The 16,738-nt window shown below is 41.5% G+C and overlaps 1 protein-coding gene across 3 annotated transcripts in view; it reads left to right on the plus strand.

Annotated features, from left to right (window-relative positions):
- The window catches only part of trpm3 (transient receptor potential cation channel, subfamily M, member 3), a 136,864-nt gene extending 120,595 nt beyond the window's left edge, over nt 1-16,269 (plus strand). The window contains exons 18-27 of one of the 3 annotated variants that reach the window (XM_079347711.1): nt 1,775-1,978; nt 4,645-4,785; nt 6,464-6,592; nt 7,200-7,451; nt 8,498-8,672; nt 9,176-9,304; nt 10,848-10,998; nt 11,722-11,915; nt 12,065-12,197; nt 12,909-16,269. In XM_079347711.1, the coding sequence (XP_079203837.1) occupies nt 1,775-1,978; nt 4,645-4,785; nt 6,464-6,592; nt 7,200-7,451; nt 8,498-8,672; nt 9,176-9,304; nt 10,848-10,998; nt 11,722-11,915; nt 12,065-12,197; nt 12,909-14,529 (3,129 nt within the window). In that variant the 3' untranslated portion in view covers nt 14,530-16,269. The remainder of the gene's footprint in view (nt 1-1,774; nt 1,979-4,644; nt 4,786-6,463; nt 6,593-7,199; nt 7,452-8,497; nt 8,673-9,175; nt 9,305-10,847; nt 10,999-11,721; nt 11,916-12,064; nt 12,198-12,908) is intronic. The other 2 variants (XM_079347712.1, XM_079347713.1) reach the window with 2 other exon arrangements.
- Nucleotides 16,270-16,738: the final 469 nt, after the last annotated feature.

The raw sequence follows: 16,738 nt of genomic DNA on the forward strand, positions 1-16,738 counted from the left end.
TGTACAGTGAATAACTATTTATCCTCTTTTATACATGTGACCAACACTGCACTCTCGAAAAAGAGGAGCTTTTATTCAAACAAAGTTCTGGTGATTAGGAATTAACAAGCTAAAGCTCCAAGGTCTTTAGTCTGAGAGGTTTTAACTGTGATGTGAACATGATGACTCACTTCTCAATAATGTAGAGAGAGCGAGCGAGATAGAAAGAGAGAGAGACAGGGAGAGCACTGGAGTGTAAAAAGGAGAGAGGTCAGCTCTGACAATTTGTGGTAGGCCAGGACTCAACAGGCATTATCTGTTTGTTTACATTTGCATTTCAAACTTTGTTTCTCTCTAATCTTGGATAATCTTGAATCTTTTTCTAATATTTGAAAGTTTTGTTCCACTGTTTTAAATTCTCCTCCTGGCTCCTTTTAGGCCTAAAAGGGATAAAAGAAGTGTATAAACAAACTTCACTCCTTTCAAAGACATGAAAAGGACTGTACAAAGATGTTTTGATAGCACATTCTTAATAAAGGGGGAGAAAAAATGCTGTGCTCCTGTCAGTCAAGGTTGTTTGAGATGTTGTGGAGGAGGAGGATCAGCCAATGGAAGTCATTTATTGGACAATTAACTTTAGTAGTGTAATGAGTGTCTGAGTGTCAAGGTTGCTCACCCGGTAAAGCTTCATTTGCAAAACCCTTTACAGAGTTTGATACTGGAAATAGTGCTCAACATTGCAATAGCCTGGGTCATGCGGTGAAAATCTTTTGGTGGCAAGGCGAGAGCCTTCCTTCAAGAACAATGTTTGAGTTTAGAACACTGTTTTTTTCACGTGGGTTTCCGAAGAACGGCTCCAGGAGCTGCCAAAGGAACGTCTGGGTTCAGGCTAATACGGACATAAAAGAGAGACAAGGGCCAGGGGAGGCTCAAAGGGCTTTAAGTTGTGTTTGGCCTTCGTAGGAATGAAGCCCTGCGCACAGACAGGCTCATTGGAGCAGAAAGACAGAGAGCAAACCACAAGTGAAACAAATAAAAACCACTGCCCCTTGGCGTTCATGATACACAGCAAATAAAATTGTCGACCTTCGAGTTGCCACAGTTGTGAGGGCTGACTGCATTCACCCTCGACAAATCTCACTCATGTTAGAATTCAGAGGCCACAAAAGGTAGGAGTAACAAAGAATGGGAACTGATTCCTTCACACATCAGCTGATCACTGCTGTCAACCTCTTTCTCACTCGCTTCCTGTGCTGTGGTGGTGTGGTGTCTACTCCTTTAACTTTAAGGACAGTTTTTTATTACATTGTAACATGAATTGTCTCAATAGTCATACCTCCGCTTATCAATTTAAGGAAGAGGTCAGTGCAAATCGACAGATGCATTTCAGGTATAGGCAGTTGATTACATTGCTCTCCATCACCTTTCCATTGTTCTGCTTTTGTTGTACGACTGGTATGTTTATGAAGTGTATACAGCAAACTCACTTCCATTACTTGCTGTGTGTTCGTCTCTCTCTCTCTCTCATCCATCCTGGCAGAACAGCATGCAGACTAATGCTTTAGTAATCTGCCTCCATGATGAAAACCCTCGCCATAGCTGTCATAAACTTTGTCATTTCGCCGTGCGCAAGCCAGGGCATGAGGTTTAAGGGTAAACTGGAGTTTAAATGTGCTGTGTTATAATCAGATGACACTCATTTTTCCAGTGCCCCTTACGAAAGCTATACATGCCTCTGTCGCCTTCTCCCTCTCAACACTTTCTTTCCCTTTCCTCCAACCCATCTTCCGCCCAGGTAATCTTGGGGCTGCTCCTGCCACCATCCATCCTGAGTCTGGAGTTCAAGAACAAGGATGAGATGTCCTACATGCCGCAGGATCAAGAGGCGTACCTGCAGGAGAAGGAGGAGGAGGAGCCTGAGAAGCCAGTCAAGGAGAAGGAGGAGGAAGACATGGAGTTCACAGTAAGATCTTACTGTGAGACGCAGTACAACTCCGTGGTGAGAGAACCCACCTCAGCCCCGCATCTCAGAATATATACACATAATCAAACTTTAAGATATACACATTATGTTTTGTTTAGCTGAAGAAACATACCAAATATTCTGTGTCTCTTATGGGCACGTTTATACACATACTGAAAAAGTTCTCTGTACACACACATACTTGTTTCTCTATTCTGGCCGGCTGGACCTTTCCAGGAAATTCGGCCTTGACTGTTTCTCATTGTCTCAGCAAAGACATGGTCTTGGAGTTGTAGCGTCTCAGTCTGTTGCTGCTTGTGGGTTCCCTCGTGTTTGTTTCTCCCTCTCTATCTCCTTTATTTCTCTCTGCCTCTACTCTGGTCCCTCTCGTTCTCTGCCCAGCTCTGTCTTTACTTCTTCTGTTTCTTTCTTTCGCATCCTGCTCCCTCTCCCTCTCTAGCTCTTTCTCTCTTTGTCCTTCTCTCCTAGCTCAGTTCTGGTTGAGGTACAGTACTGTATTGCGAGCTGATTGCTGCCCCTCACTCTCTCCCATCAGTGATGGCTTGCTGTAGCACACCACTCAGTATGTCGGCTGCTGCTGAGCATGGGAGGCCCAGGCTTTTGCATTATATAACCATGTCCGCCTGCTGCTGCAGAGCTTAAATCATGCAGAGTCTGAGCACCTTCTCCCTGCTCACAGTGGAAGAGACGGTCCATCTGCATAGACATGGATGTACAGCAGAATAAGGACTTGTTCCATTTCAGTCAAATCAAGTCTGGAGACAAAACCGGGATTCAGTTTGAGTTTTAAAATCAGGACTGGAAAGGGAATTTTAATACACAAACAGGATCTAAGGTTGTCCCATTACCTGATTGAACTGAAGTTGAACGCCTGTCAGCACCACTGTACATACCCTCCATTTGCATAAAGCATAGCCAGCAAGCCAGCGCAGAGATGCAACAAAGGAGCCACTTTGCACATGTAGTCTTTGAGGCAGTGTGGTGTTAAAGAAACGACCCTTCTGCCAGTGATGCATCTGCAGTGAGCCCCTTTCTGTGCACTGGCTTCTGACTGTACAAATGCACTTCCAGAAATCTATGAATCACACAAAGATTCATACAGATTAACACTGACTGGTGCACCACAGAGGGAGATTGTATTGTCCTAGGCTCAGATGCTTTAGATAAACCACACTGTGATGAATGTATTAGCTTGTGTGATAGCTGGTGTCCACTTGCTGATCGCCTATAGTGCATGTTGTTTACAGTAAAAGCATGGTGTGATTTACACCCCGGCATTTAAATCTCTTCACTCCAAAGGCCATATTTTTGTGTGCCCTGGACGAAGCATTGGCTGTTATGTTCCCCATATTTATGCATATTTATAATCCCTTGATAACTTAGTGATTTCTCATTTGGTTTGTAGTTAGTAGTTAGTCAGTGAATTGAACCCTATGGACCTGAAAATGACTCCAGGTATCTGAAATATCTTCCAGGTGTGCTATACTGTCAACAAAAGCAGAGCACAGTAACGACATTAGCAGTGACATATTGGATAAAAGGCATCAGCTAATTATATGTGTGTGCATATATATATATAGGTATCTGAAATATAGTCATATAGTCGTATATAGTCATCTTTAGTGTGACTTTACTGGGTTTCTTTCCATTCTTCTCCATAGTGTATTGATTACACTGCTGCCTTATTAAAGGGTGTAACAAAACAAACTTAACAATCAAAATGTAATTTACTAAAAAAAAAGTATGTTATTTGTTAACAGCCTGTTAAAAAATAAAACGGAAAACTCAACTGAGCTAAGACTAACCTCAGGCATCTCTCAAGCCAGCTTTCTCTTGATAAAGGCTTTTTCCCTGATGCTGCTGAGTTATCTGCTTTTAAAGGCAGAGAGTATTTTAAATGCATTAAAAAGTACTTCAGCACTTTTTGTCAAGATTGTCAAGTTAGGAAGCCCAAACAATGTTTTGTTTTTAGGTTTTGTAGCTTTTATCAATTTAAAAGACCATCAGTAAGAAGTTATTCGAGCACAATGTTCACTAATGTTGTCACTGCATTTTGCTTTCGTAGAACAGAATACTTTTGACGTACAATACAATCAGATGATAAACTCCCTCAGAGGTCTGGTGTTGCTTTAACATTAAAGCCATGACCCATAAAAACATTGGGCTCTAAACCCTCTCTCATGGATAAGGACATGTGTCACAGACCCAACTGAATTATCTATGTCTTATCTTTCTATCTTTCCTTTCATTTCTGTCTTCTTTCTTTCGTTACTGTGTCTTTCTCCTGCTTCCTTGTTGTCTGAGACACAATCCATGAGTGTCTGTGTCATACTGTGTTACCGGCCTTCACCCAACACTTCACATCAAACACACATTTCACATAAAGGAATGATTACATTGCCTGTGCTTGCTTATTTTGATGATGATGGTGTTTAACTGTGCATTAGTTATATTGTAACTCCCTGCCCTTCTATCCCTTTTTTCTTATTTCTCCTTTGTTTTTCTATTCTTTCCATCCTTCTGCACACTTGTCCTCATCTCCATCTATCGCTGCGTCTCCCCAACATCTCCTTCTCTTTTTCTATGTCACATGCTCCCCCTTTCCACTCGCCCTCTCCCATCATCATCATCGCCATTCTCTCCTTCCTCCTTGGCTCCGTGTGGGGTTTGCATTCCCCCAGGCAATGCTGGGTAAGGTAACCACAGAAACATCAAGAAAGAAGGACGTCGAGGAGGTTCAGAAACGCCACCGCCTCATACCCATGGGACGCAAGATATACGAGTTCTACAACGCTCCAATTGTCAAGTTCTGGTTCCATACGGTTAGTGTCAGCTTCAGCAGCATCAACCCACACACTCCGCTTCCTGTTGGCTCTGTCAGAGCGTACTGTGTTTTCTGCAAGCGCATCTATTCCTGGCTCCCTGCTGTTAGCTTCTCCTGCCAGGGTGCCTCTATATTGTCATTAACCTCCTGGTCCACACTGTCATTACCCAGCCGAACTGTTGGGGGAAAGTTTGTCGTAAAGGAGATAGAGAGTATGCTGGAAGCATCAGGGAAGTAAGGTAGAGAAAGGTTTTTTATTGACAGTGTAAAGACACTCGGAAACCGTTGAGTCACAGCATGTTGTCATTGGAACGAATATTGCAAGACGTAAATATTATTGGGATTAAAGTGATGCAGTGTTTACATGTGTGGGAAAGTGTGTGTGTTTCAAATGTGTCTTCAGCGCTCTCTCTTCTTAAAGTCTTGATATAGATTGTGTGGGGTGAGCCTGAACGTAATGTTGATTAAGCTGCTATTTTGTTTCACATGCCACGTCCTGGGATCCTTCACTTTTCTTACCCAGTGAAAACATGCCCTTCAATTGCGCCCCGGGGACAAATAAAGTTTTTTGAATTGAATCTCCTAACATCAACAGCAGGATAGCTTTTATCTTAACCGTCTTCTGTTTTATCCTGTTTTCCATTCTCTGGCTATTTGCTCCCCTCCTTTTCTTCCAACCTCACTTCTCCTATCTGACCTTCAGGTTGAAGACAAATAATCCACTGTGTAATAATTCTATTATTGTACTTCAAGAAAAGATGCTGGGTTTTTTTTTAGGGTGCAAATGTGGACTCTGCCATGCTGCATTTGAATTAAAACCGGCCACATGTCAGACTTAGTAAAAAGGAGTCTGACATGAAGTGACATTTCTTCAGGATTTTTCTGAGCTGTCTAAATCACTGGTGAAGCTGTTCATGCAGTTTAACTAGTCCCAGAAGATGAAAGGTGGACCAAACAGTTCTGGGGACTTTTTGAAAAGGAACTATTCACTGGGGAGTTCAACGAGAACTACACACCACAGAAACTCAAGGTTCTAGGAACTAAAATAGTTAAACAGTTCCAGCAGTGTGGGATGAATAAAAAAGGAGGAGGATCCAAATGGTTACTGGAACTATGAAACACTTCCTGTGGTCTGAAAACGCCTGATGAGTTTACAGATACCTGATTAAAAGCCAGAATGTGTCATCATGTTGTGAAGAAAAACACAAAACAGATTTGAATACATTAGTGCAATGCCCTCTTGTCTAATATTGAGATAGTTAGACTTGCATTGTGATTATACTTGTATCTAATCTGAATCATGATGAGCCACAGTGCGGGTATACGGGAAGAATAATTGGAAGTGGACAGCTGTCATGCATTTAAATAGATAAAGCCACAGGAGACAGATAATTGACATTTTCAGGCCATGCATGAAGGTACTATAATCAGGTGGCTTGACATCAAATCTCCATTATCAGATCTGAAAAACTGCATTAAAGAAGGTGTGATGAGGGTCGGCGATTTACTAAATAACCGTCTAATTTGAGCCGTTCAACACAAAGCCCTTCAAGCCTATTTGTTGATACGATTGAACTGTATTGACGCGCAGTTTTTCTTGGAAGCACACGGCGATACACAAGCACAAAACCATGAATGTTTTCCTCATGTTCCCCTATATTTTTGTCTTTACGTAGATGGCATACGTGGGCTATCTGATGTTATTCAACTACATCGTCCTGGTGAAGATGGACCTGCAGCCGTCTGCTCAGGAGTGGATTGTCATCGCTTACATTTTCACCAACGGCATTGAGAAGATGAGAGAGGTACAGCACTTACTTTATGTAAATGTGTACCATGCATGCACAACAGGGTTAAACACACGATATTCAATTCTTCACCACTAACAGTTAACTACACACAAACACCTCCACTATGATGTTGCCTATATGGTTATATATTGAGTTAGTTTAATGTTGGAGGGCAGAGACTAAAGATGATTTCCACATCATCAAATGTCTCATAATAAATAGTGAAAGCGCTGCAGTGTTCACTAAAGAGGGAGTTCAAGAAAGAAAGATAAAAGGGACAGTGTGGTGGATATTAATGCACTACAAAGAGACGTGGGGGAAAAAGTAATAAAATAGTCGATTGAAAATATGTAGCTGCATGAGAATATGGGCTTCACCTCCCTCTGTTGCTGTAGATTTACTGTAAGTGTATGAGATGCATTAATCATTATGTCACATCATTCTCAGCTGAGAAACAATGCTTCCATTGACATCTGCAAGATTCCCTGATTGGTGAACACATACTGCCCTCTCATGGCAGCCATAATAAAATGCATTTTAGTTTTCTTTTATATTATTTCAATCACTTTTGGGGCGATTTTCTTCTTTGTCTTCAACTAGTTTTCCTTGATTCTTTTTCCAGATACTGATGTCGGAGCCGGGGAAGTTGTTACAGAAGGTGAAGGTGTGGCTTCAGGAGTACTGGAACATCACAGACCTCATGGCCATCCTCATATTCTCCGTAGGCATGGTTCTGCGTCTGCAGGAGCCGCCGCTCATGAGCTACGGGCGCGTCATCTACTGTGTTAACATCATCTATTGGTACATTCGGCTGCTGGACATCTTTGGGGTCAACAAGTACCTGGGTCCTTATGTGATGATGATTGGCAAGATGGTGAGAGGAGGCAGGGGTTGTGACTTGTGTGTGTGTATTGCATAAGCTTTTCAGCATCACTTTAACTTCTTAATTCATTTTATTATATTATTTTGTTTTTTTCTTTGTCTGCATTCGACCTTTACTCATTATCAAATTTATTGATTATAAGAGTTAACTGAATCTCATAGTAACAAGGGATTCATTTGTGTGTGGTATAGAGGCTGGGTCCTACTAAGCTCCTTTGTCCTCAAACCTCATTGTTTCATGTCAAAGAGCTAATGAAGAGAGCCTCTGGTGCACATATGCACAAAAAATGAAAGGGATCAAAAGCCCAAATCGCTATCTGTCTGATATGCAATTGTCTTTGACATTGGCTGTGTACCTCTGCACATGAACTGTCTTTGATATGAAAATCTGCATTTTGGTAAGACAAAAGAATGAATGAGAGGGGAGGGAAGGGTCAGCTGTGTATATAGTATTCTAACATCTGTACTACATGAACTACCACTATACACCAAGGCCATCCATTCTAGTGAATAAGATAGCTTACAGGGGAAAAAAACATTTTTTATCGTTGCCTCAGTGAAGACAAACCTACAGGGTGCAGTTACAGCTTCAATAAGTTGTAGCACTGCAAACATTAAGAATGACAAATTATTCATTTCACTTCAGCGGGTGATGATCATGTGCCTGCATCCCTATTGCATGTGTGACCATGCAATAAATCTGGATTCAAACTAATTATTCACACGTTGTTTATTGAGTTTAGGTTGTCCAGACAAAAAATTAACTGAGGTTTGATTGACCAACAAGGAATCTTGGGAGGACTGGTAATAAATAAAGCAAATGCAGAACATTGACAATTGGGTATTTTTTGCTGCTTTTCTCGCTCTAAATGACCGACACACTTAACTTCTGTTGCCTCATTTTCCACCTCATAACTACTTTCTTAACATTGTTATTGTCCTTATGTTGTATTACTGTTTCTTTTAAGAGTCTTACCAACTTACCTCTTCTCTTCTGTCTTTGGCAATCCTCCTCCTCCTCCTCCCATCTTTTGTCAGATGATCGACATGATGTATTTTGTGATCATCATGTTAGTGGTGCTGATGAGTTTTGGGGTGGCACGTCAGGCCATCCTTCACCCGAATGAAGACCCCTCCTGGATGCTGGCGAGGAATATCTTCTTCATGCCGTACTGGATGATCTACGGAGAGGTGTTTGCTGACCAGATTGACCGTAAGTTCAGGGAAAGAGCATTTGACCTTTAAAATAAACCCTATTTTGATAGTTTGAGAAAAATAGTTCCTGAAGAGAGCGATACATATAATGTTGCTGAATACTACTAACTACTAACTCGATGCAAAATACTAATGCTCAGTCATTCCTCCGTGGGTTTATATATACCTGCAGGGTCTTCTTTTTTAAAAAAAACATAAACGACTACACATTGCATTGTTTATATTTCTGTCAAATTACTCAACTTTTATGTACATGTATGTTTTATGTATTTATTTTATGATCTTCCTGTCCCTCAATCATTTAAAGGCCTGTAGAAAACGGATCAATAAATCACACTTAGGGCTATGAGCAGTGTCTGAGTGAAACATGTTTTAAGAATGCAAGAGGATTCATGTGCTGTTCTGTTGTCCTTTTGTATAGTAGTATGACGGTGTGTCCAGAATGTGAGGAGTGGCCCAAAGAGAAGAGATCTGAAATAATGTTTTCGTTCTTTGTTTCAGATATGCATAGTAGGAAGTTACAGCACAGGCTGAATGAAAAACTCTGGCTGGTCGATAATTACATTCGAACACATGGAAGCTGGCGTAGTCATGGTCCATCCACCTCAGCCCAGTGCAGTCAAACTCCCAGTAAATCAGGCCTTAATTTAACAACATGAACCTATTCCACCTCTCCCTCATCATCCTCACATTACCACCATGTCATGCCCACTCTGACCACTAGAGGCCACTGGAGGCACCAGTGTGCATGCAGCTCCATGCGCTCCGTGGTTAAAGTGGCCCTCGTGTATTTGGGATCTTGGGTCAGCCTTTGCATCTGAATAAGATTTCTCTAAAAAAGCAAAAGCTTGTTTTAGAGAAATGTGAAACATATTATTGGCATGTTTCAATAAAGCAAAAATCTATTCATTTTTTAAAGAAGTAGAAAGTAGCTTGACCTGAGGCTTTTTCACGGAGGCAACTTCAACCTTGCTAATTTTGGCACTGGCTGGCAAATGGCACTCTTGCATGGCAGAAGCACTTATCAAATGAATCCTAATATTTGAAGGGTTTTTTTTGCTTTTGGTCACATCAAGATGAAATATTAAAGTCAAACACTTAGATATTTCCTTGATGTCTTTTCAACCCATCTGTCTTTGTTTTCAAGTAGTTTCATTTGAAGAAGTGACCCTGCCATGTTTGCAACGTCTGGCACTTATCACCCTTCCAGCTCAGCTTCTCACTGGAGCAATTGCAACGTCGCTGAAATATTTCTGCATCGTCAACACTTAACATTAGTAGATATATCAATCCATACTATACATTAAAAACAACTAAAACACACACATCCACATCAAAATATATTTAACAGCCTCCTTTCATTATCTATAATCTGTTTTTCTTAAGTGGTTCAGTTGTCAGAGTTTTCAATCCAAATTTATTAAGGTAATTATACAAAAAAAAAGAAAATTACTTCAGTTCTCTGTCTTTGGGCTGCATTGTGTGAAACAATTGAACATGACGGCAATAACGAGCATGACAAGAATGAATCTCAAAGGCAAACAAACCAAGAACAAATGCTGAATGGTCCCCAGATAAGCCCCAGCAACTGAACCATCCCAGATGGAAAAACATGCTATGTATCCTAAATACATTTCAACTTATCCGAAGCAACCATTACTGAATGAAGCTTTGGCACACATATGTGACAATATATTTGAAACATTGACGACATGTTTAAATATATTGAGACCACAAATTGTGATGGGATGTGATGTATGCATATTTTGTCTTATTTTGTTTTCAGATTCACATTTCTGAACATTAGTCCTCACCATTACAATGTCCACTCTTTGCAGCCCCTTATCTAAGAAGCATAAACGAAAGCTATGCTTCTTGTTTGTTTGCTAATTATTTAGTTTTTTTTATGACTTTTCACGTGTCCCTTGTTTGTTTTCTGTCTTCAAACTCAGAGTACAATCTATACTTATATGTTGTTTGTTTTTTGTGTTTTAATTTGCATTTTAATTTTCAATTATTCTCTGTACCTTCTGTTGGTGTTTTGTCGTGTTTGCACGTCTTTCCAAGTTGTAATACATCTACACATTTCCACTAAATATAATATGAATCCATAGACGGAGTAAACCTTGCATTAACTTGTATTTGTGTGTGTTTGTTTCGTGATATCCTGCAGCCCCCTGTGGGCAGAACATCACTGCAGAGGACGGGGTGGTAGTGACACTGCCTCCCTGTAAGACTGGTGCCTGGATTGTCCCAGCCATCATGGCCTGCTATCTGCTCGTTGCTAACATCCTGCTCGTCAACCTCCTCATAGCTGTGTTCAAGTACGTAAGCTGTCTAATTGTAATGTTAGCTTTTCCAACCCACGGCTTGGAAAACCAGTGGACTTGAAATTCATGTTTTTGACAGCTTGGTGAAAAAAAATAAAGGATTTTAGCTTTCCTCCCACTTTCCCACAACACATCACGTAGATGAGGCTTTTGCACTTAGCAGTATCCAATTAGCGCTGTTTCAGACATAACAGTCTGAACTTGTCTTGAGGTATGGGTAAGGAAAAGCAAATTGTCTAATAATAATTGGATTAGGGGGTTTTCTCACTTTAAACATTGTACTAAGCAACCATTGATTTCTATTGGCTGTAGCATTAATATTATATCTCCACATTCTCACAAAAAGACTCATGCTAAGTGAGGGAATGAGTTCATCAATCTGTATAACCTGAATTTCCCTCGGGATCAATAAAGTATCTATCTATCTATCTATCTATCTATCTATCTATCTATCTATCTATCTATCTATCTATCTATCTATCTATCTATCTATCTATCTATCTATCTATCTATCTATCTATCTATCTATCTATCTATCTATCTATCTATCTATCTATCTATCTATCTATCTATCTATCTATCTATCTATCTATCTATCTATACCATGTGTTATGATCTCTATTGTGCAGCCGGTGACCTGATTCTGTTTGTTTGAGCGCTCCGTGGATGTGACATATTTGAGTTACTGTGGCAATTTGTGTCTGTCCATCGTCACAGTAACACGTTCTTCGAGGTGAAGTCCATCTCCAACCAGGTCTGGAAGTTCCAGCGCTACCAGCTCATTATGACATTCCATGAGCGCCCTGTCCTTCCACCTCCCCTCATCATCTTTAGTCATATAACCATGGTCCTTAAACATCTGTGTTGTCGCTGGCGCAAGCATGACGACGACGAGCGGGACTATGGGCTAAGTGAGTAGCAGATAAACATAAACAAGCCTGACATGAATAGCATTTCCAACAGTAATATATATATATATATATATATATATATATATATATATATATATATATATAAAACACTGTATTATAATCTTTTTGTTAAACCTTCTCATCCACAGAACTTTTTATCACTGAGGATGAGCTGAAGAAAGTCCATGACTTTGAGGAGCAATGCATAGAGGAGTACTTCAGAGAAAAAGATGACCGATTCCACTCCTCCAACGATGAGAGGATCAGAGTCACTTCTGAAAGGTCAGCTAAAGTTACACAGAAAAACGTCTGTCTGCATTTCCCCAAAAGATTATTGCCCATGAAAAGTTGCACTGAAATTAAACCTGTGCCCAGTCTGGCAGAAGCACAACCTTAAGCTCCTATTTTAACACACATGATTTATACATTGCGTGATGTATAAATATGTATGCCCGATATTATGATAGACTTTTTTTTTCTTTCCCCAAGAAACAGTTTTTCAGTAATTAGTTGTGTCACATGAATAGTTTTTTTGTGTGTGTGCATTTAAGTATCTCGGTTTTTGCTTATTTGATTTCTTTCTTCCAACACAGATTTCTAAATTAAGTCTATTTTCTCGGTGTCGTTATCTTTGCCTCGATATCGAGTGTTAACAGGTATTGGCAAAATCGGAAAACAATGCGGCATGAACCGATGTCAGTTGCCGATGTTTGTCGCTGGTATCGAGTCAACTGAACTGCAAATTAAGAGTTCTGTTACAGTAATGTTTCTGTTCTGTGCAGAAGAAGTCACCTTTAGGACAAACTCATGATCAAACTTGGGAGAAAATGTTGGAATTTTGTGAAAATCTTATACCAAAAGAAGACACCGCGTCGTACCTAGAGAATTGTTACTTTCAACAATTGGCATCAGCTTTGATTTTCGCAATAATGCATCCTCACTCTCCACATTGTTCCCCCTTTGCTGTAAATAATGTCTTTTCTCTCTTCTCAGGGTGGAGAATATGGCAATGCGTCTGGAAGAAGTCAATGAAAGGGAACACTTCATGAAGGCATCACTGCAGACTGTTGATATTCGTCTTGCCCAAATGGAGGAGCTGATTGGCAGAATTGCTGTGGCACTGGAGCGTGTAACCGGCGTCGAGCGAGGCGAGGTCAACAAAGTACGTTCCAGGACTTCCTCCGACTGCACAGATTCAGCATACATACTCCGCCAGACTGAGTGTGCAGAAGCAGCGTACATCCTTCGTCAGAGCAGTTTCAACAGCACTGAAGGGAACGCCTACCGTCTGCAGGAGGCGCTGGAGGGAACAGCTGAGGGCTCCATGTCACCTCCTTCTCCCACCACCTTGGCCACACGTACAAGAAGCCACTCCTTTTATGTTGGTGGCGGTCGTGGTGTTGAACGTTCAAGTCGAGCCGAACGAGCTGAGAGCTTCTTCAAGGAGCGCTCAATCAGTCTCCACCGAGCCAACAGCTCTCAATCAGTGTCCTCAGCTGCCGCCACCAAGGAGTCTAAGCCCCTCCCTCTTGCGACGCTGTCAGTCTCCCAGCAGCACCGTCCATCATCATGCATAGATATCTATGTCTCCACATCGGAGGAGGTGGGGCCTGCGGAGGTCTTTCTGGATCCTCTCCGGGTGGTCCCACAGCTCCAGAGAGACTCTTCACTGCAGTCTGATGTCATGGAGACGGTGCTGCCGGGAGGCCGGGACTTCAGCAGCGCCGCCACCAGCGGTATGGGCGACAGACACTCGGACGGCGGCGCAGGAAGCAGTGGAACAGCTGGAGCCATGTTTGAAGACAGTGCGGCTGCAGATTTGTCTTTGTGCTCTGCCCACCTCTTACCAGACACCACTTTACCTCCTTGGGACATGGAACCATCCCCACCTCCCTCCGCAGGGCTGCTTGAGCGCTCCAAAAGCAGCCGCTACCTCTCCACTGCAGGCACTGGGTTCCTGGATGAGCCCCCTCTGGTCAAGTCCCACAGCCTCATGTTTACACCCCGAGGCTGCTACGGGGGTCTGGGAGCTGGAGTCCAGGTGAAAGCTGCAGAGTACACCAGCATCACTGACTGCATTGACACACGCTGCGTCTCAGCTCCGTACACCCCTGTAGAACGCTCTCACTCCCCCGGAGGATCCACCTCATTCCCCTTTGATAAACCCCCTGACATTAGCTCTTCTCATCCAGAGAGAGAGGCGGAGCTTAGTCATACAGAGTCGGATCCAGAGGACCTTGAGGATTTGATCCCGGCCCCTGATACCCCTCGTTTAGGGGGTCTCAGCGGGCCAAGTGGGGCCCCTCTCTGCTCCCCCTTCTCCAGGCTAGAGCGAGCAAACAGCTGCTCCTCAGATGACTCCCATCCTTCCCTCACACTGGCTCCTCCGCACCGGAAGAGCCTGTCGGTGAGTGAGAGGATGGAGAGGGGACCAGGTCTGGGAGCAGACAGGGGGCCTGGGCCGGGGGGCCGGGGTCTGGCAGGAACCAGAAACCCATTCCTAAGAAGCAAGTCTGGAGCACGGCCTGAAACATCAAAGACTGACAGCCTCTCCATGAGGAAGTTGGCAACTCCGTCAGCTTTTTGCAGCTTTGATAGGCAAAACTACACGTGACAAGAGCAGAGGTCAGCACACACACACACTGACAGGACCAGAAAGGAAAACTGAGAGGGTCAAAGGTCGAAGTTAAAGCAGGGTGTAGTTGCTCATAGATACTGATCTGGACCAGATCTACTGTTTCTCACTTCTGTTTTAGGTTAGAACATCTACAAAGTTTTTTAAAAGTCTGTGCTTGGGGGCAACTTCACTCTGGACCTGAAGAGAGGGGGGGAGGATTAGAGATGAAGGGGTCCTACTGTACACCAGTCAAAAACAAAGAGCTATGAATCTAGAATAGTTTTTACCTCCTCTTGTAGCTTAATAACTCTCAATGGGGTGTTATGGCAGTGGAAGGTGTGTTTGTACTGTATGTCTTCCATGCACCACTTTTACGTCATGTAGGCATCTGTCTCTGTGTTACATCACATATCAGTCACAATCATCAGTGAAAGTAAGCTGTTACCTTTAGCTGCATTTTTTTAGCAGAAACGTTCAAGTCTGAGAGACAAAAAGGTAGAAAGAAGACAAAACAGCCCACTATTATTTTATTTCTTTCCGCAGCAAAGAGACATTGCTATTGAATACATTGTCCTCTCTTCTTAGACTTAGCTCCACCCTGTCAGACCACAGAGGGTGCAAACAGAAATATTTCTAGTTACTTCATTAATAATCACTGAAGGAGAATTATATCTCCTCTCAGGTGCACCGGAAATGATTGCAGTAACAAGGCAACAACTTACCTCTGGACACACAAGTACACCTTTAAATATTTTTTTTTTTTACAGCATATTAAATTGACCTTTTATTGTCTTATTTACAGATATATACTGTATTGTTTTCTTTTTTACGTTTCAGTTTATGTAGAAAAAGAGAGAAGTGTCTGAACACCAGTTATAAATTCAGTACTCAAGTCACATGACTCTCTAGTCAGAGATATTTAATGAAACAGTCAGTGCTAGGATTAATTAGCCACATGTACAAAGGGAAACATCCAAACATAATCATGAATGCCCCGAACATGACAACTTATGTTTGGGGCAGTGAATCTGTAACAAGCAACATTGCATGTTAAAATGCTCATGCATAGTTACATAACCATGCATGAGAATTTGCACGCATGCAAGGGCCCAGAAATCTTTCTTAGAAAATGAACCTCATTTCAGTCCTGATCGATTAGTCCTTCAACAAGCGCAATTTCAAACATTTGGGACAAGATGGCGCTGTTTATCTATTTGAGAAGAAACGCTTTTCTGAGTGTACCTGACTTAAACCTTAGCCTGCCCCCAACACCAAAACTTACACTCAACAAACTTGTGCTCATTTAAACCTTAGGCACCCTTATTCAGGGTTCGACAACAACATAATTTATCACTGGTTAAACATCCACCGCCACCGAATGGATCCGTCCTTCATCTATTCCATAATTGTCAATCCTTTGCTTTTCAACTTGATTTCTTTCACTGAATAGAAAGAAAGCAGGTGCAAAAATAGGCTTACTAATTAGGAATTAGGTATTCTGTTGCCCAATTTCCAAAGCCTATTGAAAATTTCATTTAGTGCAGAGAGGGTCTTTTTCCTTAAGAGGGTTTTAAAAAGTGTGTATATGCATTCTAGCTGACACATTCGATTATCATGCATTTTATGTAACATGAGATGGGAAGCATGGGGTTATTATGACAAGAAGATGAAAGCCAGATCAGTGTTTTAAACTTTCCTTTTTTTACTCGAATTAAAAGCTTTTTTTCTGGGGGGGGGGGGGGGGGGGGGGGGGGGGTCGGAGATGCTCTTCTCTATCCTTTTAAATATAAGAGAGAAATCACTGGAATATCGACAGGTTTTTTTTATGTTTGTATATCTTTTCATTATCTCGATTCACTTGAATCATGTTGCATTTATTTTGAGGTTGATTCTGTTCATTGAAATTTTTCTCCTCATCACTGACAAATACAGTAAATGCCTGTTTGAATTATGAAATCAATATTTATATCTTCTCAGTGATATTTTTGTCAAATTTTAAGTATTTTCTAATTAAGCTTTTAAATTGAAAAAAAAAGATGACCATCAACATGCACTAAATGCTGATGTATATTATTTATTGAATATAGAACTGTCTGATATGCTGTACATTTCAATCATATTTAAAGTAGTTTTTTATCGTATGTTTTATCAATCAGATTATAGGAATTTTCTAATATAAAGTTGACTTGGCAGCACAGCACAATGT

Source organism: Symphodus melops (assembly GCF_947650265.1).
Source record: "Symphodus melops genome assembly, chromosome: 1".
In the NCBI taxonomy this organism is placed as follows: domain Eukaryota; kingdom Metazoa; phylum Chordata; class Actinopteri; order Labriformes; family Labridae; genus Symphodus; species Symphodus melops.